The following is a 25,622-nucleotide window of genomic DNA, read 5'->3' as shown; positions in this document are numbered from 1 at the left end:
TGTAGTAAAGATTTTATTGTGCTCGCAACAGACTGTAAAACCTGATTACATGACACTGGGGATTGCCTAAGCTGAGCTCTAGTTGATGTAATTGCGTGGGGTCGAGGAAGACGTGAGTTAGGGGGATTGTTTCAAGTCACGTCCACAGGTGATTTAGCACAGGAGAAAGAAGTGATAAGCATCTGGCTCCCATCTACATGTTCTTCCGTCCAAATGATGAAGGAACGGAATAGTGTAGTGGGGTTGAATTGATTGTCACAAGCTGGCCAAACCCCACCAAAGGGATGTTTATGACTGGCCTCTCTCCTTGTCATCAGGTGCATCTACATGAGATGCTTAATGGTGAATTAACATAGTTTACTGTGAAATAAGCACGTGGGTCTACACATGCACATGCTTATTTCACACTAAATTTCCCTAATCCCGAGTAAATTTGCTACCTGCAAATGCAAGTAGCAAATTTACCTAGCATTAGTAACAGCACCATACCGCTCTTTTAGATGCCTGGCTGGGAGCCAAATCTGCTCCCAGTCAGCTCTCTACCAGTCTGCGACAGGAGCCTGGGGGGAGGAGAAGGGGGGAGAGGACTATGTCCCCTTACCCAGCAGCAGGGAGCTTCAAGTCCACTGCTCCCAGATTGTGATCACACAGCAGGAGCTGGGAGATCCTTATCTCCCAGACCAAGACCCTGCCACCCTGGGGCTCAGGCTGGGAGATAAGTATCTCCCAGCAGTGGCTCTGCCGTCATGGAGTTGGCGCTGGGAGCTCCCTGCTGGAGGGGGTTGGGGAGCTTGTTCCACACCCAGCACTGCAGGCATGCACCTGGTGGGTGGGGGGGGAGAGGGAGGGAACAGGCTGGGGAGCTTGTATCCCCCAGCTCCATAAGCTCCCCAGCCTGTTCCCCCTGACAGCTCTGTGCTTATGGATCAGCGTAGGGAGAAAGCTCCCCACCCTCCACCCTGCGAGCCCTATTGCAATCATGGAGCAGGGCCTGGGAGCTCACTGCACAGGCATAGTTCTCAGCACATGCAGCCTGGAGGCAGTTGGGAACTGTCCTGTTCCAGACATTGCCCAGCCAGTTCTGAGCTGCACATGCAGACTTCCCGGCATAGCCTGGGGCTGACCAGGAACTGTTGTGGTAAGGGGTAGGTCCCAGTCCCGTGCCTCGATTTGGTGATTCAGGCACAGGGCTTAGAAAGAGCAGCAGGGGTGGGTCAGGTCCCAGCCCCTGTCTTGATCTGCTGGTGGGGCAGCTAGCTTGGGAAAGGGAGCTGGGACCTACCCCACCCCTGCAGCTCTTTCCAAGCCCCATGCCTCAATCACCCAATTGGGGCACAAGGCTGGGACTTGCCCCTGACCAGGACAGTTCCCATCCTCTGCTCCACAATCATGGGGCTTGGGCTGGAGATCCTGTTCCCTGCTCAGCTCTGGAATCATAGTTGTGGGGCTCAGGCTGGGAGATCAGGATATCTCAGCCCTTGTTCCCTGTTCATGATCTCAGAGTGGCAGGGCTTGGACCAAGGCAGCAGAACATAGTCCTCGCCCAGGCTCCAGTTGCAGAGCCCACCCCAGCAGCAGGCAGCTCTCAGGGGCAGGAAGCAATCTCTGGTCCCCTGGTGGCTGGCTGACCAGGAGCAGATTTGCTCCTGGTCAGCTGTCTGCATGAGCATTACTGTGCAGTAAACAATTGCAAGTAAATGTACTTCTGATTAGCAAGGTTTACTATGCAGTAAGCATGTACATGTGTAGACACACATGCTCACTGTGTAGTAAACTATGCTACTGTGCAGTAAACAGTCTCATGTAGACACACCTAAGGAGATAAAAAAAATGCATTATAGTGCCTTACCTGTTCAGTTGTGTTACCCATAATGAGGTGGGAGGCACTGGTTTACATGGCTTGGAAAATCTCAACCTGTTTCTTGTGTGAAAAGGAAAAATGCCAATCTATAGCTGAAAAGAAGTTATACCGGCAGATTACTGTACCCTAAGTCTCAAAAGCAGTCTAGAACATGCAGTAAAACTGATGGAGAGTTACATTTTGTTTAGTTTGTTTTCCTTTACAGCAAATTCGTTTTCAGAGTTAATGGGAAAAGAGGAAAACAATTTTGAGAAAAAAAGCCAACATTTTGAAGATTTATGCTTGTTTAAAATTGACCCATTGTTCACATCCTGTGAAATTTTCATGAATTTTTCCCCAAATCATACACATGTTTTAATATATTGAAACCTCTGTTTCCTTATCCTTAAAGTGGCTATTTAACATATGAAACTTAAATAGACATTCTTAAAAATATTTTGGATATACATTTTCATCAACTATGGAGAAACATGTTTATGGAGAAAAATTGCATAAAAAGAGAAAATTTCCAATGTTGCAAAAACTTACCATTTGGCAGGGAAAAGTCATTTTTCAATGGGAGAAAAAGAGTGTTTTGCATGAAAAAGAATCAGTATGAGATGGGGGCCGCTAGTTTAGGTGGCTTTGAAAATCTCAACCTGTTTTTTTGTGTGAAAAGGAAAAATGCCAAGCTATACCTGAACAAAAGTTATACCTGCAGCATACTATACCTTAAATCTCAAAAGTATTTTAATTCGAGAGAAGATGGTCCCTTGGTTTTTAGCTCGATGGGCATGTCTATACATTTGCTCCAGCCTAGATTTACTGTGTAGTAAAATACTACACAGTAAAGGGTTTTGAGTATGTGTCTATACAGAGGTGCCTCCCCCATCCTCACCCCTGCAGCTCTTTCCAAGTCCCCTGCCCCCAGTTGGGAAGCTAGGGCCAGGAGCTCCCTGTTACTGGGGCAGGGGGACATTGTTTCTGCCCTGACAGCAGAGTGCAAGGTCCCAGCCTCAGCTAGGACACAGCTGTCTCCTGGGCTAGCACCCAGGGGGAGCATAGAACACGGGTTCATTAGAGGCCGGTCCTGTCAGACCAAGCTGGTGGCCTTCTATGACCAGGTCACCAAATCCTTAGAAGCAGGGGTAGCAGTGGACGTAGTCTTTCTGGAATTTAGGAAGGCCTTCGACACTGTCTCTCACCCCATTCTCATTAAAAAACTGGGGAACTGTGGTGTCATCACCTACACAGTCAAATGGGTCACTAACTGGCTGGAGGGACACACCCAGAAAGTGGTGGTGGATGGGTCTTTTTCGACCTGGTGAGATGTGGGCAGTGGGGTCCCCCAGGGCTTGGTCCTTAGGCCCGCACTGTTCAACATTTTCATCAGTGACTTGGATGAAGGGGTAAAAAGCACTCTGTTCAAATTTGCTGATGACACTAAGATGTGGGGGCATATGAGCATGCTAGAAGGGAGAAATAGGCTGCAATCGGACCTAGACAGGTTACAGGGGTGGGTGGATGAGAATAGAATGGGATTCAACACAAGTGCAAGGTGATGCACCTGGGGAGGAAGAACCAGCAGCATATCTACAGGCTGGTGAACTCCCTTCTCGTCAGTGCAGTGGCAGAAAAGGATCTTGGAGTCATCATTGATGCCAAGTTGAACATGGGCCGGCAGTGTGGGAATGTAGTCAGGAAAGCCAACCATACCTTATCATGCATCCACAGATGCATCTCAAGCAGTTCCAAAGAAGTGATACTCCCCATCTCTGCGACACTGGTCAGGCCGCAGCTGGAGTACTGTGTCCAGTTCTAGGTGCTGCACTTCAGGAGGGATATGTACAACACTGAGAGGGTACCAAGGAGGGTCACTTACATGATCAGGGGGCAGCAGGGCAGGCTCTGTGAGGAGAGGCTACAGGACCTGAACCTGTTCAGCCTCCACAAGAGAAGGCTGAGGGGGGATCTAGCAGTCTGTTACAAACTAGTAACAGGCAGGCATTGGGGGAGTCCCTGCTCCCCCAAGCACCACCAGGAGTGACTAGAAATAACGGTCACAATCTGGCAGAGGGTAAATTCAGATTAGACATCAGGAGGTCCTACTTCACTGTCAGGGTGGCTAGTATCTGGAACCAACTTCCAAGTGAAGTGATGCTGGCTCCTACCTTGGAGGTCTTTAAGAGGAGGTTAGACAAACACCTTGCTGGGGTCATTTGACCCCAGTACTCTTTCCTGCCATGGCAGGGTGTCAGACTTGATGATCTGCTCAGGTCCCTTCTGACCCTACCAACTATGAAACTATGAAACTATAGAGCTCCTCCTGCTGGTGGCAGGGGCCCATTGCAAGGCCCCAGGAAGCAGGAACAGTTTGCTGCCATTAGCAACTAATCTACTCCTGCTTCCCTGTACGTGTAGATGCCTGCCCAGAAGTGTTTACTCACAAGTAGTTTACTTACGAGTAAACTGCTCCCATATCAAATGCACATGTCGACATACCCACTCTCTCTCAATCTGAAGACACATGTATCTATGGAAAGCAAAATTTCTTTTGGCTTCAAGCAATGTCAGAGGTTTTTGTTGTGTAACTTGTTTTCACAAGTTAAAAGAAAAGTAAAAAGGAAGTACTGGGTAACATAGGGCCTCTGCAGGATACACTAGGAAATCTGGTGGTCACACCACACGACAAAGCTAACCTCTTTAACAATTTCTTTGCCTCCATCTTTTTGAGCAGAGACCAGGGCATCTCCCCACTGGGATCCCCGATGGACCCAAGGGAGGTGCCGCCAGACCCAGGGTTAGTGAGGACCCAGTCAGGGAACTTCTGGTGGGTCTAGACATGTTCAAATCAGCAGGTCCTTATGATCTCCACCCCAGAGTGCTGAGGGAATTAGCAGAGGTCATTGTGGGACCCCTGGCACAGCTTTTCAAGCACTTGTGGTGCTCTGGCAAGGTGCCGGAGGATTGGAAAAAGGCCAACGTGGTCCCCATTTTCAAAAAAGGGAGGAAGAAGGACCCAGGAAACTACAGGCCTGTTAGTCTTACCTCGGACCTGCGGAAGCTCTTTGAGAAAATCTGTGATGGACCAGCAGGGGAGATTATGCTTAGGGGCAACCAACATAGGTTCAGACCAACCTGGTGGCCTTCTATGACCAGGTCACAAAATCCTTGGACTCAGGTGTCGTGGTGGATAAAGTCTTTCCACACTTTAGGAAGGCCTTTGACACTGTCTCTCATCCCATTCTCATTAAGAAATTAGGCAACTGTGGTGTCGATGCCCAAACAGTCAGATCAGTTGCAAATTGGCTGGAGGGCCGCACCCAGAGATTGGTGGTTTCATAGTTTCATAGTTTCTAGGGTTGGAAGGGACCTGAGCAGATCATTGAGTCTGACCCCCTGCCATGGCAGGAAAGAGTACTGGGGTCAAATGACCCCAGCAAGGTGTACATCCAGCCTCCTCTTAAAGACCCCCAGGCTAGGAGCCAGCACCACTTCACTTGGAAGTTGGTTCCAGACCCTAGCCACCCTGACAGTGAAGTAGCACTTCCTGATATCTAGCCTAAATCTACCCTCTGCCAGCTTGTGACCGTTATTCCTGATCACTCCTGGTAGTGCTTGGGGGAACAGGGACTTCTCCAGTGCCTGCTGGTCCCCTCTGACTAGTTTGTAACAGGCTACTAGATCCCCCCTCAGCCTTCTCTTGCGGAGGCTGAACAGGTTCAGGTCCTGTAGCCTCTCCTCATAGGGTCTGCCCTGCTGCCCCCCTGATCATGCGAGTGGCCCTCCTCTGGACCCTCTCCATGTTGTCCACATCCCTCTTGAAGTGCGGCACCTAGAACTGGATGCAGTACTCCAGCTGCGGCCTGACCAGTGCCGCACAGAGGGGGAGGATCACCTCCTTGGACCTGCTTGTGATGCATCTGTGGATGCATGACAAGGTGCAGTTGGCCTTCCTGACTGCATCCCCACACTGCCGGCCCATGTTCATCTTGGCATCAATGATGACTCCAAGATCCTTTTCTGCCTCCGCACTGACGAGAAGGGAGTTCCCCAGCCTGTAGGTATGGTGCTGGTTCTTCCTCCCCAGGTGCAGCACTCTGCACTTGTCAGTGTTGAATCCCATCCTGTTCTCATCCGCCCACCCTTGTAACCTGTCTAGGTCTGACTGTAGCCTATTGCTCCCTTGTAGCGTGCCCCACATCCCCCCACATCTTAGTGTCATCAGCAAATTTGAACAGGGTGCTTTTCACCCCCTCATCCAAGTCACTGATGAAGATGTTGAACAGTGCGGGTCCGAGGACTGAGCCCTGCGGAACCCCACTGCCCACATCCCTCCAGGTCGAAAAAGACCCATCCACCACCACTCTCTGGGTGCGGCCCTCCAGCCAGTTGGTGACCCATTTGACTGTGTAGGTGTCGACACCACAGTACCCCAGTTTCTTAATGAGAATGGGGTGAGAGACAGTGTCAAAGGCCTTCCGAAAGTCCAGAAAGACTATGTTAACTGCTACCCCTGCATCTAAGGATTTGGTGACCTGGTCATAGAAGGCCACCAGGTTGGTCTGACAGGACCTGCCACTAATGAACCCGTGTTGATTGCCCCTAAGCATAATCTCCCCTGCTGGCCCCTCGTGGACATGTGCCAGAATAATTTTCTCAAAAAGCTTGCCCAGGATTGAGGTAAGACTAACTGGCCTATAGTTTCCCGGGTCCTTCTTCCTCCCCTTTTTGAAGATGGGAACCACATTGTCCCTCTTCCAGTCCTCTGGCACCACATCAGACCACCACAAGTGTTTGTAAAGCCGTGCCAGGGGTCCTGCAATGACCTCAGCTAATTCTCTCAGTACTCTAGAGTGGAGATCGTCCGGACCAGCTGATTTTATACATCCAGTCCCTCCAGAAGTTCTCCAACTAGTTCCTCACTAACCCTTGGCCCAAGTGCACCTCTCCTGGGGTCTAAGTGGGGCCTGGGGGGGGGGGGGGGGCGGGCTGGCTGTTCCGGTCCCTGCTCAGGAAAATGGAGGCAACGAAATTGTTATATATGTTGACTTTGTCATCTGGTGTGACAACCAAATTTCCTAGCGTGTCCTGCAGGGGCCCCATATTACCCGGAATCTTCTTTTTGCCCCCTATGTATTTAAAAAAGGACTTCCTGTTGTCCTTGATCCAGGTAACGAGTCCCAGTTCCATCTCCGCCTTGGCCTTCCTGACTGCCCCCCTGCATCCCTGAGCAACCACAGTATAGTCCTCCCTGGTGATGGCCCCTCCCTTCCATTGGGTGTGCACCTCCTTTTTAGCTAGGAGACATTCCTGGATGCTGTTGGTGAGCCGTGGGGGCTTTTGTGCCCTCCTGCCCCCTTTGATCCGTGGTGGATGGATCTTTTGCAACTTGGAGGGATGTGGGCAGTGGGGTCCCGCAGGGCTCGGTCCTTGGGCCCTCACTGTTCAACATCTTCATCAGCGACTTGGATGAGGGGGTGAAAAGCACCTTGTTCAAGTTCATGGATGACACTAAGATGTGGGGAGAAGTGGGCATGCTAAAGGAGAGGGACAGGCTGCAACTAGATGTAGACAGGTTACAGGGGTGGGCGGATTAGAACAGGATGGGATTCAACACTGACAAGTGCAGGTTCTGCGCCTCGGGAGGAAGAACCAGCAGCATACCTACAGGCTGGGAAACTCCCTTCTTGTCAGCACAGAGGCAGAAAAGGATCTTGGTGTCATTATTGATTCCAAAATGAACATGGGCCACCAATGTGGGGATGCGGTCAAGAAGGCTAACCGCACCTTGTCATGCATCCACAGATGCATCACAAGCAGGTCCAAAGTGATCTCCCCCCTCTATGCGACACTGGTCAGGCCGCAGTTGGAGTACTGCATCCAGTTCTGGGTGCTGCATTTCAGGAGGGATGTGGACAAGAGGGTCCAGAGGAGGGCCACTCGCGTGATCAGGGGTCAGCAGTGTAGGCCCTATGAGGAGAGGCTACGGGACCTGAACCATAGAGAAGAGAAGGCTGAGAGGGGATCTGGTGGCCATCTACAAACTGGCCAAGGGGGACCAGCAGGCTGTGGGAGAGTCCCTGTTCCCCCAAGCGCTACTGGGAGTAATGAGGAATAATGGCCATAAGTTGACTGAGAGTAGATTCAGGCTAGATATCAGGAGGTGCTACTTCACAGTTAGGGCAGCTAGGATCTGGAACTAATTTCCAAGCGAAGTGGTGCTCGCTCCTACCCTGGGGGTCTTTAAAAAGAGGCTAGATAATCAACTAGCTGGGGTCATTTGACCCCAGCATTCTTTCCTGCCCATGGCAGGAGGTTGGACTTGATGATCTTCTCAGGTCCCTTCCGACCCTACCAACTATGAAACTAAGACAGACTGAGGGATCTGAATCTCTTCAGCCTCTGCAGGAGAAGGCTAAGAGGCTATCTTGTGGCTGCCTACAAACTCATCAGAGGGCACCAGCAGGGAATAGGGGACACTGTATTTACCTGGGCACCCCTTGGGGTTACCAGAAATAATGGCCACAAACTGAATGAGAACAGATTTAGATTGGACATAAGGAAGAAATTATTTATGGTAAGGGTTGCCAAAATATGGAATGGCCTTCCAAGGCAGGTGGTGCTTTCCCCTGCCCTGGAGGTGTTCAAGAGGAGTTTAGCCAGGCATCTGGCTGGGGTTACTTAACCCCAGCACTCTTTCCTGCCTAGAGCAGTGGGTTGGACCCGATGATCTACCAGGTCCCTTCTGACTGTGGAAATCTATGAAATCTAAGTCAGTGGTTTTTTTGGCCTGGTATGCGGGAGGAAGTGACTTGCCACTGTGAAGCTTGTAGGAAGTGCCAAAGGATAACTGAGAGACACCCACTTTGTGCCCCGCTCCAAGTTATGCCCATTATAGACACCCTGTTTGATCGGGTATTCCTGGATGTTGTGGGTCCACTCCTGAAAAGTAGTGCAGGTCATCAGTTTATTTTATTTATGATAGACTATGTTATGTAGTACCCAGAGGCTGTCCCTCTAAGGGCAGCAATGGTGACATGGATTGCTAAGGAGCTCCTCAAGTGGATGTCATAGGTAGGTGTTCTTTGAGAGATTATAACTAATCAGGGTACAAACTTTATGTTGGGGGTGATGCAGGCTACATGTCAGGTACTAGGAATAAAGCAACTCCGAACATCAGTTTATCATCCTCAGACCAATGGTCTCGCAGAATGTTTAAACAGTACTATAAAATGAATGCTGCATCGTTGTGCTCAAAAAGATCCAAGGAGATGGGATTTATTGTTAACTCCTTTGTCGTTTGCATTGAGGGATACCCCTCAGGCTTATGCCTGAACACCAGCTTAAACAGGAAAAACAGCACTGATGCTTGAAGGGCTGTTGCAGATCGTGAGGGAAGACTGGAAGAGCTGAGGGAATAGAGGGGTGGGAATCCACTAACACTGGCAGGCAATGATAGATCATCTTAACAGAGTGAGACAGATGGCATGGGATATTGTAGAAGTAGCACAGCAGTGGCAGAAGGAAAGTTATGACCAAAAGGCTAAAGAAAAGGATTTGCAAGTAGGGGATAAGGTTTTGGTGCTACTCCCTACCTAGGGCAATAAATTATTTACGAAGTGGCAAGGCCCCTTTGAGATAATCTGGAGAGCAGGACCCACAGATTATAAAGTTCACTGCCCTGGACATGCCAGGGAACATCAAATTTATTATGTTAATTTGTTAAAGGCCTGGAGGGAGCCAGAGGGCTGGATGGTCAGCCCCGAAGGTGTAAAAGAAGAGTTTGGGCCAGAGATTTGTGAAGACAGTGGATAGAAGTTGGATGAGCTAATCCAACAGGGAGAAAGACTGACTGAGAAACAACAAAGAGATTTAAAGATAGTAATCTATAGTTTTAAGTATGTGTTTAATGAGAGACCTGGGCGGGCTAAAGGCATAAGGCATGAGATTCAAACGCCAAAAGGGGCCATAGTACATGAGTGTTGGCGTCCGGTGCCACACCATTTACAACAGACATTATATAAATAATTAGCAAAAATGTTGGAACAGGGAATTGTAGTGACATCACATAGTCACTGGCAACGTCCTATGGTTATTGTCCCTAAAGCTGATGGGTCACTTAGGATTTGCATGGGCTTTAGATGAGTTAATGCCATAGCCAAGTTTGATGTTTTCCCTGTGCCTCACATGGAAGAGTTGTTAGAACGCATAGGACAGTCAAAATATATTACTACCACTGATTTGTCAAAAGGCTATTGGCAGATCTCCGTGGCTAAAACTGATTAGGCTAAGACTGCATTCGGGACACCATGGGGACTATATGAGTTTACACAGATGCTGTTTGGCTTAAATGGGGCAGCTGCCACTCTTCAGAAGCTTATAAAGCATTTATTAACATCTCATATGGCTTATGCAGCCATGTGCATAGACAGTATTGTAATTTATTCACAATCCTGGGACCAACACATCCAACATTTGAGAGCTATTCTTAAAGAGTTGAGATAAATAGGGATGACCACAAATCCAAAAAAAATGTGTATTGGGAGTGGCTGAAGCTAAATATTTAGGTTTTTAAGTAGAGCAAGGAGTCATTCGACCCTTGGCCAGTAAAGCAGAAGCCATAGAAAAGTATTGACCTCCTCAGACCAAGAGACAAATGAAATCTCTCCTGGGTTTGCCCAGTTACTACTGCAGATTTATACTCCATCTTGCTGAAATAGCTACTCTTTTGACTGACGCGATATAAGGTCAAATAAGGGGACCTATAAAATGGAGCATCTAAAGGCATTTAAAAGGGTCAAGAGAACACTTTGTAGTCACGTTTTAGTGGTAACACCAGATTTTACAAGACCTTTTATTCTCCAGACGGATGCTTCAGAAACTGCAGTGGGAACAGTGCTGTGTCAAGAGAGGGGTGGTGCAGAAAGGCCTCTTGCTAATGCAAGTAGAAACAATGTGGCTGAGAAGACGTATGCCACAACAGAGATGGAATGCTTGGTGATCAAGTGGGCAGTGGAGTATTTTAGACATCATTTAATAGGAAGGGATTATTAACTGCTCATAACAGATCATGTTCTGCTACACTGTTTATATAGGGCCAAGAATGATAATGCTCGCATCATGAGGTGGGCACTAGCCTTACAACCTTTTAAATTCTCAATTAGCTACAGGCCTGGTGCATCCAATAAGGTAGCTGATTTTTTGTCACAGTGCAAAGAGACGTCAAAAATGAGTATGAAGTTGAGCAACGATAGTGAAAAGATATTGAATATGAATAACAATGGAAGAGCAACATCAAGAATGCCACAAGGCAACTTAGTTGCATGAGTATGTGGCAGTGAGAAGACTGGAAGATGGGCTGCCACTGGAAATAACTTACCAGAAGTGGTTGAGAAGTCTCAGAGGAACAGGGAGATGGAGCTGGCAGCGTCACAGCTGGAGAGAGAAGCCCCGGCCCCGATCCTGACACGCTTTATGAGTGCATGCTGACAGCAGTTGGCTGGGCAGAACACAAATGGCGAGAGTGTGAGCGTTCGGCACTTTAAAAGTTAAGTCAGCAGGTCAAACTGTTTGCTGGAAAAGGTATAGAAACAGGGAGCCGACCTGAGTGAGGTAATTGTCCGACTAAGTCATAAGCTGCTGGCAGCAGAAATGTGATATGATCCATGTGGTAGTTTTAGGAATGCATGGGACATTCTATTGACATCCAGTAGGTTTTCTGCTTGTGATCTAGTTGCATCTGAATCTATAACCCCCTCTATACAGTTTTTCATAGGATACTACTTCTTTCTCACCTTTCTTCACTCTGCTCCAATATAGTCTCTGCTCCAAGCCAAGCCACTGTTTAATATGATTTTTATCGCCCAGGTTTCTCTTTATTGCTGGGTGGTAGAGAGGCAAAGATAATAAACCTCCTATGAGAAGCAGAGATGTCCACCTGTTTTACTTCCATTATTGGTTTTGTATTGTTTGGATACCAGTATGGAACTACAGACAAATAAAAATGAAAAAAAAAATTACATTTGCAGTGTATAGTTTAGGATTTGCTTTTATAGAGAAATCTTTTCCAGTGTAGCACAGCAATTGCACAAACAAAGGTAGCAGCTTTCATGTACTTAGTAATACAAGTTTCAGTACAACCTGGAAGGTTAGCAAGATCCCAGATGAGATCTGTGTGCACCAAAAAAACTACAATTAAATGCCCACATTCTTTCCCATTCTTGGAGAAATTCTGTGGCATCTTCTTGTGCATTTAAATAATAATTGTAATATGGCTATGAATAATATAACCAATACCATAGCACTTATATTACATATTCTATGTATTTTTTATTTCTGCACAGTTTTGGTTTGCAATATAGTCTATCTCTTTGGCATTGACAAGGTAATGGTAGGAAGTGGGTAGCTCTTACCCATCTAAGATATTTTTTGACTATCTGCTTGCAAATATTGCTAGACTGGTTTCCATCCAGGTGAAGTTTTCTATCCTTTCTTTTACTTTGAGGCTTCAAAGCCCAACTTCCCCTGTAGGAAGTACTAACTGACAGTGCAGTAACAGCCATTACTAAGGTGTGCCGGTGGTGCACAGTTATTTTAGCCATTATATCGCTGTAGCGATGCACTATAGCAAGGGACCATGTGACTACAGAGACATAACTGCAGCAGCACGGTTTTTACCCACCAGTGCTACATTGCCATAGCATATTGCTATGGTGACTTAGTGTCCACTTAGTGTGCATTTAGATGCACCCACTGTCACTTCAAAGGATACAGAATCATAGAATCATAGAAAGATAGGGTGGGGGGTCATCTAGTCCAACCCCCTGCTCTAAGGAAGACCATCCCCAACTACATCATTCCAGCCAGGGCTTTGTCAAGCCAGGCCTTAAAAAACTCCAAGGGTGGAGATTTCACTAGCTCTCTAGCTAACCCCCTCCAGTGTTTCATCACCCTCCTAGTGAGGAAGTTTTTCCTAATACCTAACCTACACTTCCCTTGCTGCAACTTGAGACCATTGCTCCTTGGTTTTGTCATGTGTCACCACTGAGAACAGTCTAGCTTCATCCTCTTTGTAACCACCCTTCAAGGACTTAAAGTCTGCTATCAAATCCCCCCTCAGTCTTCTCTTCCACAAACTAAATAATCCCAGTTGCCTTAGCTTCTCATTATAAGCCCTGTGCCCCAGCCCTCTAACCATTTTCACTGCCCTCCACTGGACTCTCTACAACTTGTCCACATCCTTTCTGCAGTGGGGGGCCCAAAACTACACACAGTACTCCAGATGTGGCCTCGCCAGTACAGAAAGAGGGGAATAATTACTTCCCTTGATCTGCTGGCAACGTTCCTACTAATGCAGCCCAATATGTGCTGTTAGTTTTCTTGGCCCCAAGGGGACACTGTTGACTCATATTCAGTGTATTGTCTACTGTATCCCCCAGGTCCTTTTCTGCAGAGCTGCTGCTTAGCCAGTTGGTACCAAGCCTGTAGAGGTGCATGGGAGTCTTCCATTGTAAGTGCAGGGATTTGCATTTGTCCTTGCTGATCCTCATGAGATTTCTCTTGGCCCAGTTCTCCAATTTGTCTAGGTCTCTGTGGATCCTAGCCCCACCCTCCAATGTACCTACTACTTCCCCCAGCTTGATGTCATCTGTGAACTTGCTGAGGGTGCTCTCCATTCCACCTTCCAGATTGTTAATGAAGATACTAAACAGAACCAGCCTAGGATCAAATCCTGGGGCACTTTGCCTCTTGATACCAGATGCCAGCTAGACATAGAGCCATTGAACCTGATGATCCAGCCAACTTTTTGACCATACAGTCCATTCAATCAACTCCTTAATGTGCTTGCAAGAATGCTGTGGCAGACCATATGAAAAGCCTTGCTAGAGTCAAGGTATATCGTGCTCACTGCTTTCACCATATCCAAAGAGCCAGTCATCTCATCATATGTCTGCATCAATGGCATCAATTGACTCAAGCTAAAATAAGAGAATATGACCACATCACAAAATAATGATCTGCCCTCGGCTATCCATCATGGAAATTGCTTTGACTTCGGTCCCATCCAACACATATGCACATGGATGTGTGTGTGTATTGGAGGGTTGGGGAAGAGGGGCCATTATATCTGGATCAGAGAGCTGTGTTATTAACAATAGCAATTAAGCTAGACCGCAGGATATCCTATGACAGGCATTAATCATGCAACAGACTTGTCTCTCTAAGCCTGTATTTTGAAGCTCACATCTAAGTGAAATGGATTCTCTATGCTTGGAAACTTTCAAAAGCAGGTAAGACAGACACTTGGCTAGGATGGTTTAGTTGGGGATGATTATGCCTTGAGTAGTGGGTTGGACTAGGTGACTTAGAAATCACAGGAAAGTAGGGCTTCAGAGCGTAGATCCCGTGATGAACCTGGGAGGCCATGGTAGAACCCAAGAGGCAGGACTGCTTTCAGTTAAACCAGCCTTTCTAACTCATCGAGGACAAAGCTGGACAAAACCTTCTCAGTTCAATCAAAAGTTCAAACCCCTGCAGGGATCCTAATATGGGTCTTGCATGTCTCAGAGGAGTGCCCTGTCCATCAGAAAATTGATGGGAGTATCTCTCTTTTTTGTGTAAAATGTAAAAGGAATTTTCCAGCCTGCTCAGCTGTAGGACAAGATGCGTGTGTCCATGTCTGTCCAGGCTCCTTTTTGATGCACTCAGGTGTATACTGGTGGTAAATGTGGCCTCCAATATTCCTCCCTATAATGAAGTGTTTTCGTTCCTCTAGCACCTGGCTCAAGCACAGTCTCATCAACAATTCTGGGCTCTCACCAGATACTCAGTGGAGTGAAATTAATTTAACATATTAACATGTTTGCTTTTCTCTAATTTCACCCTTCAGAACCAGCTGTTGAAAGTGGTAGCCTGTTGGCCACTTCCATCCCAGCAATATGGATTGCCCAGCATTAGTGCAATCATTAGAGCTTTAATTGCACCATTATCTCTTGCTAAAAGGGTCCTGACAACTCAGGGCAGAGCTTCTGAGATGCAACTACAGGCTGAAGGTGAAATGAGATGGAAACTGCAAACTGTTGCTTCTATCTTAACTCTCTTAAAGACCTGTTAATGCTACCAGGGAAGATTTAATGTGCCCAGGCAGCAAAAAATTTTGGGCAAGGGACTGTTGAGGGGGTGGAGCTCTGACTAACTCCTATGTCATTTGAATTAATATAAAGGATATAAATATGGCAAATGAAGGATGTGGAAGTTGTAAGGAAACACCCTCTGAGCAATCTTCACTTCTCTCACTTCCACTCACTAAGGTAAGCTGATTTTCTTCTCTTTTAGGTTTCCTCTCCACCTCTTTTTTGCGGTTCAACTATTTTCTAAGTGAATATAATGAACAAAGAACAAAGAGCTTGACAAAGAACGAATGAATGAACGAACGAATGAATGAACGAAGTTTGTCTGTAGCATAGATACAGCATAAGAAGTGAGTTTCCCACGCTGCCCCACCTGTAAACCTCACTACTGTGCCATGAATGTGCTACCTGTAGAACGCGTGCTGCTAGAATGATTACTATCTAGGCCCTTTAGTCTGTGGACTTTCTGCTGAGACAATAAGCTGTCAAGTGTTGGTAGCGATGGAGGTTTTGTAAAGTGCAGAATGGAAGTGAGCACACCAACATGGCAAATTTAACCTCTGGGCTCTACATACGGTCTTTCTTGCATGCTTTTCCTCCATGGATTTCTTGTTCGGGTTACCCAGATGGAAGGGCAAAAAATCCTAGAGAGGTTCAAGAAAACAAAATGATGATTTCTATTTTGTTGGGTAAGGACAGCTAACTTTTCTGAGGATGTCTGTTGCTCTTCTGTTGTCTCATTTCTGCCTGGAAGTCAGACCTTTTGTAGGGTTTCAAATACATGTCCACATTCCCAATTTCCTCCCCATCAGGAACCTGAGTTTAGTGCCTCAGTTCTTTCCTCCTGCATGGATGCAATTGCCAAAGACATGAGCAGAGATTTCAGTCTCTGTCTGCTAGTCCCAGGGTAGATCCTTTGCACCTGGCTATAGGCACTGTGTTAACAGAGAAGGGATAGTGGTGAGCAAAGTGGCAGAGCAGGCTTTCCAATCAAAATGATGTCCAGACTCATACTATGATGGTATCACACCTGTGAATATTTCACACAGCAACTTCTGGTGAACTTGCATATGGTTTGCAATCCATTCCTCAAACATTTTGCCAGAAAGATTCTATCCTCACTGTTGTCTGTGCTGTTTGGAGTTAGAAAGTGTAAGTTGAAGTGCCTGTAATATGGGGAGGGAATGCTACATAATAAAAATGCCCCTAGCAGGCGTGGCTAGGCATCTTTACATGTGCTTGGAGGTGGAGGAGGTTGGGGAGGAGAGAGCTGCTCTAATTAAAGTGCCCACAGTGTTTCATGTATTCAGTATCCCACGCTTCAAAATGGCAGTGGGTGCAGTTTAACTAAAGCTCATTCAATGAGCTGTAGTTAAAGCTCCCCTGCCACCGTTTTGAAGCACGGAGACGCTGAATCCATGAGACATTGATGCTGCTGGAGCACGCTAATTAGCACGCTGCAGCAGACCCGATTATTCAATTAATTGAGTCTGCTCCGATACACTTTGATTACAGTCTGGGTTAGCATAGCAGTCAGGTGAAAACCCCAGCCCTACTGGAACAGTATCCCTGAATGTCTACAGGCAACTGTTATGAAATGAGGTGGATACTGACATGGTTCAAGGAAAACTGGGAGGAAGCAGAGCGAACAGGAAACAGCTAGTGCTAACTTTGTTCCCCCATCAAAATGCCTCCTTTGCAATGATTGTTAACTCTTCAAAACCCTAAACCCAAGCACACTTCAAAGCGAACTCACAAATGTGCCTGTTAGCAACTAACTTATGATGAGGGAGGGTCTCTGTCTGAGGATAGCACTGTGGGTTTCAATCTCTCCCCCCAACCCTCAGTTTTGATTGTCATATCATATCCCAGGCATGCCCATCTGCTTCACTGTGTTTTTGATCTCATACCTAGGCTTGTTTAACTCAGGAGAGGACTCTTTACTTTTCTACTGCTGGATATGCACAGCAGCACTAAAAGTGATATGTGACTATATGGCTGACTACCGCAGAGAGCAACAAGGAAGAAGAAACAAGGAGGACAGCCTACAATATGGCCTACATAGACATACTTTGGGAAACAAACCCAGGCATACTTGTTCTGTGAAAATATATAGAACACACAGAGAATAGCTTAGGGGATTGGAAATGAGGTACCATCTTTTGCCTGAAAAGGCAGACACAAAATCAGTTGCTGTAGTAATGATTAGAACCTATGAAATGAATTGGTAGTTTCTGTCCAATTCCAAGTGAATAGAGAAAGGGGGTTATCCATGACAGGTACTCTCCTGTCCAGCTTTCTTCTGTTCAATTTCAAATGTGCAAGCATTCATCAACTTATTGCCATTAGAAAGCATCCTTATGACAGTCTCAGAAAAAGCCAAGACCTGAACAGCCACATGTGGAACCTGAACCACATTGGCAACGTACTGTCCATGGGCTGGATATGGCTCTCCAGAGATTTGCAACCAAAGGCAGGGGCAGGGTTGCAAGTTCTTGCTTGGGGCAAAAGCATGTTAATGACCCCTGCTCCAGATTATGGCTGAAGTTACTTGTACCAGGGATGCAGGATGGAGAGGATGAGGAGATGGGGTTCAGAGGACACAGCTGGCACTGACCCAGAACATGCTAGATCTGTTTTGAAGGTAAGTGGCTGCTGGCTCTCCCAATCAGATTCATTGTGTTTTTTTCATGTTTTGGGATTAACCTGGCACCAAAACAGGGCACTATTCAACTCAAGAGGTCTCTTTCTTAGAGTGAGGTGGGACCAGGGGAGATTAGCACAACATGCCTACCGTAAGTGGCTAGGAGAGGGTCACCACAGAGTAGGGAGGTCTGCTGCTCTTACAGTACTACACACCTTTCCACCAGTATTCCCCCAGGCAATAGTGCTGGGGTTTTCACTTGACTGCTATGCTAACCCAGGATTTGGGGAGCACATAGGCTATCTTTGTGTGCCTCCTTTGAACTCTCCTGTATTTTGCTGATAAGCAGGGCTGACTAGCTTATTACACATTGCAGCATTTGTGGTCCAAGCAAGCTCCTAGAAAAAGGGGTCAAGAGACGCTAAATTAGGCAAAAGGCCTTTTGCAGCTGGCTGAGTTCTATACTAGTTACAAGCTGTTAAAATTACTATTAACTTATGAATACATGGGAGGCTCAGATGTTTTCCTGATGCTCAGGTTCATAAAGCACCCTTTCCCCTCCTAATTCTGTCACATCTTTAAACGGTTTCATCTACCTCTTCAAAGTGAATCTGCAGCCAAATAAATGAAAGGATGACAGAATTGTTCTACTAGTATCTCCCTGCTTCATTTTCCCCTTCTCTCTGCTTTTCCTAGGCCTCACCCCTCATCCCACCATGGCTCTCTGGATCCACTCGCTGCCTCTCCTGGCCCTCCTCGCTCTCTCTAGCCCCAGTGTCAGCTATGCTGCAGCTAACCAGCGCCTGTGTGGCTCTCACTTGGTGGATGCTCTCTATCTGGTGTGTGGTGAAAGGGGTTTCTTCTACTCTCCTAAAGGTCGAAGGGACCTTGAACAGCCTCTAGGTAGGTGAATCCTTCCCAACTGTCCAGCTGGGCTCATCTCAGGCTTATATGAGCACATTTGACTTTTAAGCATGTTTCTCTGTAATCAGTAACTTTTGTTTTCTGCACATATATTTAGTAAAATTATTGCTTAATCATAACAACATACTTCCTATGATAGCATGGCCTGTGAGAAAAGGGGAAGAGCAAGTTGCTGGAGGGCAGAAAATGATGGGCCAGCAAATCTTGATGCTTCCACCTCTTTTCCAGGAAGCCATGCTGAGACATCAGCAGCCCCCCATAGGCATACAAAGAAAGGAACTACTGTCTACAGTGTCTTTGTATCGCAGTAGTGCCTAGAAGCCCCAGCCATGGCTCATGATGCCATTATTCTAGGCACTGTATAAACACATAAAAGTAATGTTGCAGCTCCAAGGAGCTGATAATGCTAACATTTCACAGCCAAATGACCCTGGGTTAGAGGAGCACTACAGCCACTTCCCAGAAATATGTATAAAACATGCATTGAGTCATATAACACATGAAGGATTTTTGTTCAAACCAAGGCTGGCTGGGTGGTGTTGTAAGAAAAATGATGTGCTACTATGCAGAAGGAGTGATTGCTGAAGACTCACTTCTTGTCTACTCTGCCTTAGCAGAGGCTGGAAAAAGTGCCACTCACTCTCCATTCTTAGTGAGGTTAATTATCATGTCTTGCCACTAGGCTGACCTGCAAGTGGTTTTTACCATCACCAGAACTATCCTCAGCCAGCTGCCTGGGCACAGAATCCTGGAAGGAAAGAGAGCTGGGGGAAGCATCCATTAGTTCATCTAGACGTAGTATGGGTCCTGTCATGTATTGGGCACAGTGGAGTAGTTTTTCAGCCCAAGAGTCCAGGGGACCTGTAAGAAGCACCATTGTACTGAAATTAGTGACTTACATGAGCAGAAGAGCCATTGTAACATTAAGATAGTGGAGGTGCTTTTTCCTGCCTGTCCTGTTTAACTCTGAAAGGATCGTTTGGAAAATTATGATTGGAATGAAAAGCCGTTTGTGCTAGGTGCTTTACAAACATAAGAAGCACGGAGCCCCAAAGCCCTTACAGTTTAAATAATAAACTAATTATAAAGAGCCAGGAGCAAAACTGGTACACCAAGAAAGCTGGTAAAAACAAATCGACCCATTTAAAATGTTGTTAAAAAAAAAGTTCCCTCCCCTCTCGCTGAAAATTTTCATTTAGGTAAAAATTTTCCATATTGTTAACTGCAAAATTGAAAAAACAAATATTTCTAGTGAAGAATTTTGAGTTTTGCATCAACAGTTCAGAACATTTTGTCAAAAACATTGCATAGTGTCCCAGCTCTGTTATTTCTTGTGACAATTTTCACTCCACATCCAAACCTGTCAGTTTGTGGCAAGCTGTAGACTACATGCAGGCTGTTCAGGAGCCAAACATGAAACACATCCCACTTCACAACTCAACTGAGTCAGCAGTCCTCTGGGCAGCAAAATTGTTTGCTCGGGTTCACAGGATAATGACCCCTCATGAAGTTTGTAATTCCACCTATCTCACCTCCATGGAACAGACGAGCCATTTTACAATGCTATGAACTATCTAGAGTCATCAACTGAGACTACAAGGTTTCTCTCCATCGCTACACATCTTCCCCACTGTGTCTTGCACACCATCCTGTAGTAAGGCCAACACTTACAAGATATGGTTCCTTTCATATGCTCCAGAACCCTGTTGGGACATGAAATTTGGAGCCTCTGTGTGCTATGGTGATACAAACAATATTAATAAGGGGAAAATATTTGCAATTATTTCTTCATTTTCCAGCCATCTCTAGGCAGCAAGTATTGATCTCTAGACTGCATGGTCCCAGCTGAGATGCTCGTGTATGGATTCACATGAATTTCTTTTTATCCCCGACAGTGAATGGGCCTCTGCGGAACGAAGTGGAAGACCTAGCATTCCAACAGCAGGAATATGAGAAAGTGAAGAGGGGAATTGTCGAGCAATGTTGCCATAACACCTGCTCCCTTTACCAGCTGGAAAACTATTGCAACTAGCAAATGATGCAGACAGAAAGGAGAGTGCGTGTGTATATGTGTGTGTGTGTGTGTGTGTGTGTATGTGCATGTGCGCATGAAAGAGGCAGAAAGGCACTTTGGAACGGCACCTTCAAAGCAACTGAATAAAAATGCTGTAAATCTATTTCAGAGGGTGTGATATTCTTGATATATTTGCCTCTGGAGCCTACAGCAAGTTTTTCTCTGGCGTTCAGAGTTTGTAAACATCTTTATGGTCCCATACGCTCAATATGAAAGGTCATCCATTATGAGTCTAGTCTAAAAAAGCCCTGAAATCAGAGAACACAGTATTGAAGTAGACATGTCCACTTTAGTATTAGAGGTCACCATCAGCATTTTAGTGATGGGAAATGAAATGAGAAGTGATGCAAACTGACCCAAAGCAGATAGTGATTTTTACAAACTGTGTTGGTTATTGAAAATATTTGACACTTAGTGCATATAACACAAACTTCAGCCAAAGTAGTTCCCCTGGACTGCCTGTTGTGAGTGCTCATTGATTTTTTCCAATGTTCAGAATTTGGTGTTTGTGCTGCAGTACGTGTGGCACATGTTCCTTGATGGGATTACCTGATCTTTATAGCAAACTCCTGCTTCCAATCAAAGCACATTGTTGCCTCACAACATTCATTTCATTTTCTAGTTAATCAGATTTTAGCTACAGCTCTGAAATTCACCTAAACCCAGCTGCCTCTGGTTGGTAAGATTAACAAGGTTAACTGAGATTCAAACGCTGTCTGCTTGAGGAGAGCGTTCCTGTCTTGTTTTTGCTCCCAGGTACTTAATGTTAACTCCCTCATCTCTTTTCATGGGGCAACACAACGTACTCTCTACACACACCTTTATCCCGCTGCAGTACTGAAATTTCAGTGCTGGAAATGGCACCTTCTAAAGGATATATATTCTCTGTGGGTAAAACATGGATTCATCCATTTTAATCCTCTTCTTTGTCTCTACCAAAGCGCTCTTTCCCCTCCCTCTAGCTAATAAAAGACACTTCCATTCTTCCTTTGGGAGATAGATTTTGATCATTTCTCATGGAGCACTGCATGTGAAGAAGACTCCCAGGATGCAATTAGACAGATGTACACATTTTCCCTCCTGACCTGGAACAAAACTGTTGTAAATAGATGCAGATGCTCCATAAAGCCCTTTCAAAGCCGGATGGGCTCAGAAGCACAGCTTTCATGGGCTGGCTTCCACGTACTCATGCCTCACCTCCTGCCCTCAATGCCTTTTCCTAGATGGTAGCCTAAAAGGTGCCAGGAGTCCTGCATCCTGGCAAGTGACAGCAGTAACTCAGGTATCATATATTCCAGGAGTACAGTGCCTACCTCCACTACAGACACAACCAGTTGAACGTGGTGACAAGTTTCCAGATTGTGTGGGTGCAGTGGCTTTGCTGCAAGTAGGAAATGCATGAACATTTCATGGGGAAGCCAAAAACATGAGTGCTTCCTCTCAGCTGACGTTTCTTTATCTTTATTTATGCACCCCCATGCATGTTTTTATTCATCTTTGCCAGGCCTCTGTGAGGTAGGAAAGTACTATTACTTTCCTCATTTTACAGGTGGCAAACTGAGGCTCAAAGAATGAAAACTTGGCTTGACCGACAACTTCTATGGTCTTCAGAAGGGCCCAGGTTTCAGTCAAATAGCTTATGCAACTTGTGTGAGGTCATGCACAAAAGGCTGTGGTAGAAACAGGAACTCAAACTAAGTCACTGGAATTCTAGCCCTCTGTCTTTAATTTCCCAACTATTTTTTTTCTGTGCCCCTTCGTGAGAATCATCTCCCACTCCTGGACTGGAACTCTCTGGCCTTCTCCTGGAGAACATTTCCAGCTATGGTTTCTGCAGTGGTGATATGGCGACTAGGGTCAGAAGTTTGAGGTTGGGAAAATAGGGGAAGAAGTTCATGCTGCTGTTGATTTCAGGACACCCGAATCCTTGTCTCCAGCCAAGGCTCTCAGTGTATCAGTTCATTAGTTTCTAGGGAAAATCCCATGAAAACAACTTATCATAGCTCCAGTAATGCCCAGAAAGATCAGCAGGATTCACATTGTTACAATAAAAATACCAGAGCAATTACTAATGATAAGGCTGTTATTTAATTAAACTCAGGCCTTGAGCATAGGCTCCAGCAATCACACACTCTGCATCAAGCAAAAAGAAGAGCTATACTGAGCCCACAGCTAGAGAGGAGATACTGAGACTGATTCCATTTATGATTTGGGGAGGCAGAGAGTCTTCCTGTGGTGGCTGGTCCTGCCTTTGAGTGTTGGCTGAGAGGAGGGCAGAGCATTTTTCTTAGAGAGAGACACCAATCTTGGTCCCTGCTTCTGAGAGTCTTGTCCAAGGTCAGTTTGCAACCTGGAATCATGTTGTCTTGCACTAAAGTCCTGTAATTCTGCAGGGTTTTGTTGGAAGGCCACACCAAATGATGCAGAAAGTGGCAACAGTCATTCAGTAGGTGGCACTCTTTCCTTGGAATAAGAATTGAGGGCACATCACTGCTGTTAGGTGTACAATCCCTTCTGGGGCATAAACTGGGATGCGGGCCACTTACTCTTTTTGGCAGCAGCAGATACACACAGTTTTACCAGACTTGGAGCAGTAGATTTCTTCCCCCCCCTCCAAGTTTATCATGGTGCTAATGCGGGTGTGATATTATTTACTGCTCTATATGGTATTGCACGTGGGCGGCTGCATGAAGACAACTCTAAGGTGAGATGTCAAGCCCTCAGGGGCTTGGTTCTTCATGAAATACACTGCAGGCTCATCTCCAGGCCATGGAGAATCCTCCAGCCCTGGTTCCCCAAACTCTTCAAGCACTCTCCCCAGTTTTCTGGCCATATTCCATCCCATTGCAAGCCTGAAACCCTACCTTATTTCTCTCCCCTTGCCCACCACTGGCATGAGATTGGAGCTCATCTGCTATTTAATCTTGCAGGTGAAAGCTAAATCAAAGGGCTCTGCAAAGACCCTCAGACTTTCTTACAACAAAGTCCTTGTGACACTGTGGAAGAGATTACTTGACTTGAATATTTGCTAACCAAAGTGCTGTCCAGCCTGGACCCTCTTCATTGGCCCTGACTCTCAAAATCCCAGAAATCCTCTCTTTACTGCCCCTCTCCCCATGTAGGATCCCCCTCACCACTACAATCCTGGTGTCTCTAAGACACTGAACCAAAGGTTTTCTCACCAGTTTCTACTTCCTTCCTTCCTTCTTCCCTTTTACCGGCCTTTTCCCTACAGCCACCTCAGAAGAAGAGAGACTATGAGAAAAAATAATACCTAGGCCAGACCATCAGCTATCAGATACCTGTGATTACAGTCCTGCGCATTTATGCTGGCAGATTTTTGCCAGTGCTCATTCAGTAAAAAATCCAAGGCAACTGCACAGTCTCAAGGCCCTGAATATTTTGTTTAGGCTCCTCTGCTAGTTGCTAGAGGGGACTTTGTCTATTTGAACCACTGGCATTGTGCTGACGCTTATCTGACCTGGAGGAAAAGAATGTCTCCGTTGTCACTAGCTGTTGTGTTACAATAACACCTGGAACCATCAGTTGATTAGGAGCCAGTTGTGCCAGGACCTGTACAAACGTGTGCCAAGAGAGTGCAGGAGTGCCAGTACTGAAAGTACCTTGCAATATAATTAGATACAACAAAGAGGAAGCTTTTACTATTTTCTCCATGTTTCAGATGGGGAAATGACCCACTGAAAGAGGCTACCTGAGGTTGCAGAGGAAGTGCATCAGAAATTGAAAGCAAAATCTGTTTCAGCATCTTAATCATAAAAATTATTTATTCTTCCTCTAAATTGTTCCTCTTTTGGCTGGTGCAATGAATACTTCACATTAGGTACCGGGCTTAACATGTTGCTACTTCCCAGAGCAACATTTGTTGAATGTCACTGGATAGTTCCTGTAGCTGTATGTTTCAGCTAGTTAAAGACATACCCCTTTATCTCAGCTCAGCACTGGAAAAAGTGGTGGTATTCTGCAGGTTCTTGTATTTTGGGTTAATGTAAAAGGTGATCTGTAACAGAAAATAATAATAATAAAAATCAAAGTTTGTGACCTTTCATTTTTGTAGTATATTGAAAGGAACTGACTTTTTTGGAAACTGTAATTTTTTAATTAAGAAATTCCAGAGCTCTTTCCCACTGTTTCTCTGAATTTATATTCCAGGTAACTTGCACTGATTTCACTTCAGTTAACCCGGGGTATAGCAATAATAAATAAAACCCATGTCTTCCAGCTTTTATTTGGAGACCTAAAGAGCTCAATGTTTTTTTCTTAACTTTTTATCAAGAATTTGACTTAAATGAGTCTTAGACAAAAAACCCCACAAAAAACAAATCAGCCATTGTATTATTCATGTTTCAATCTATCAGTTCACCAAATGTCATAATACCACTGGATCTTCTCTACTTTACTGAATTCTCCAGCATCCAGAAGGTAGCCAAGACCAGGTGTTTCTCCTGAGAGAAAAATCACATGCAAGAAACATAGCAACAAGAACAAAACATCTCCACCTTTCTTCAGATATCATTTAAGAATACAAAGAGAGGAATAAATGCAATTATTTTTTTTCCTTTCTGGTAACCTCTTAAGCTGAGTTGATCAAAACTCAGAATTTCTAGTTGGGGGAAAATACTGAAATGTAAAAAAAATCCATTTTGCAGTGAAAACTAAAATTTAAAAAAATGCTTTTGGGAGGAAAGTTCCAATTTTTGTGTATGTGTTAGAAAAATCATGTTGTTTTGGTGTAGTTTTTATTAAATTCAATAATGATGGCCTGCACTCAAGTTGAGGTACCTAAAGTTTCCCAGCTTCCTGGGGTCCCTACTCTGAGGGTCATGGTTGAAATTTGCCATACTAGACATTCTGTATTTCTGAGTAGAACTTTATGCAAACTGGTGTCAAATCAGGTAGGTCTCTAATGGACTCCTTCCCTTGTTTTGGCAAAAAGTTCATCAAAGTCAATAAGTTTTTGTAAAACATTTGGTTTCAACAAATTGGAAT

The 25,622-nt window shown here is 45.6% G+C and overlaps 1 protein-coding gene across 1 annotated transcript; it reads left to right on the top strand.

Moving 5' to 3' along the window:
• The first annotated feature begins 18,333 nt into the window (after positions 1-18,333).
• Positions 18,334-20,573, top strand: INS (insulin). The gene is made up of 2 exons (XM_090034928.1): positions 18,334-18,520; positions 20,437-20,573. Exons 1-2 carry the CDS (start codon positions 18,334-18,336, stop codon positions 20,571-20,573), a joined length of 324 nt encoding a protein of 107 aa, XP_089891054.1.
• Positions 20,574-25,622: the final 5,049 nt, after the last annotated feature.

Source organism: Crocodylus siamensis, chromosome 2 (assembly GCF_052110815.1).
Source record: "Crocodylus siamensis isolate JL-2025a chromosome 2, ASM5211081v1, whole genome shotgun sequence".
Lineage (NCBI taxonomy): Eukaryota > Metazoa > Chordata > Crocodylia > Crocodylidae > Crocodylus > Crocodylus siamensis.
The sequence above is the reverse complement of the archived record's forward strand: the minus strand, read 5'-3'. Positions and strand labels throughout refer to the sequence as shown.

Bases quoted from the DNA above. Each gene is read 5' to 3' on its own strand.
- INS (XM_090034928.1), top strand. From the start codon at position 18,334: ATGGCTCTCTGGATCCACTCGCTGCCTCTCCTGGCCCTCCTCGCTCTC. The intron at 18,521-20,436 runs GTAGGTGAATCC...TATCCCCGACAG, and splicing joins GGACCTTGAACAGCCTCTAG to TGAATGGGCCTCTGCGGAAC.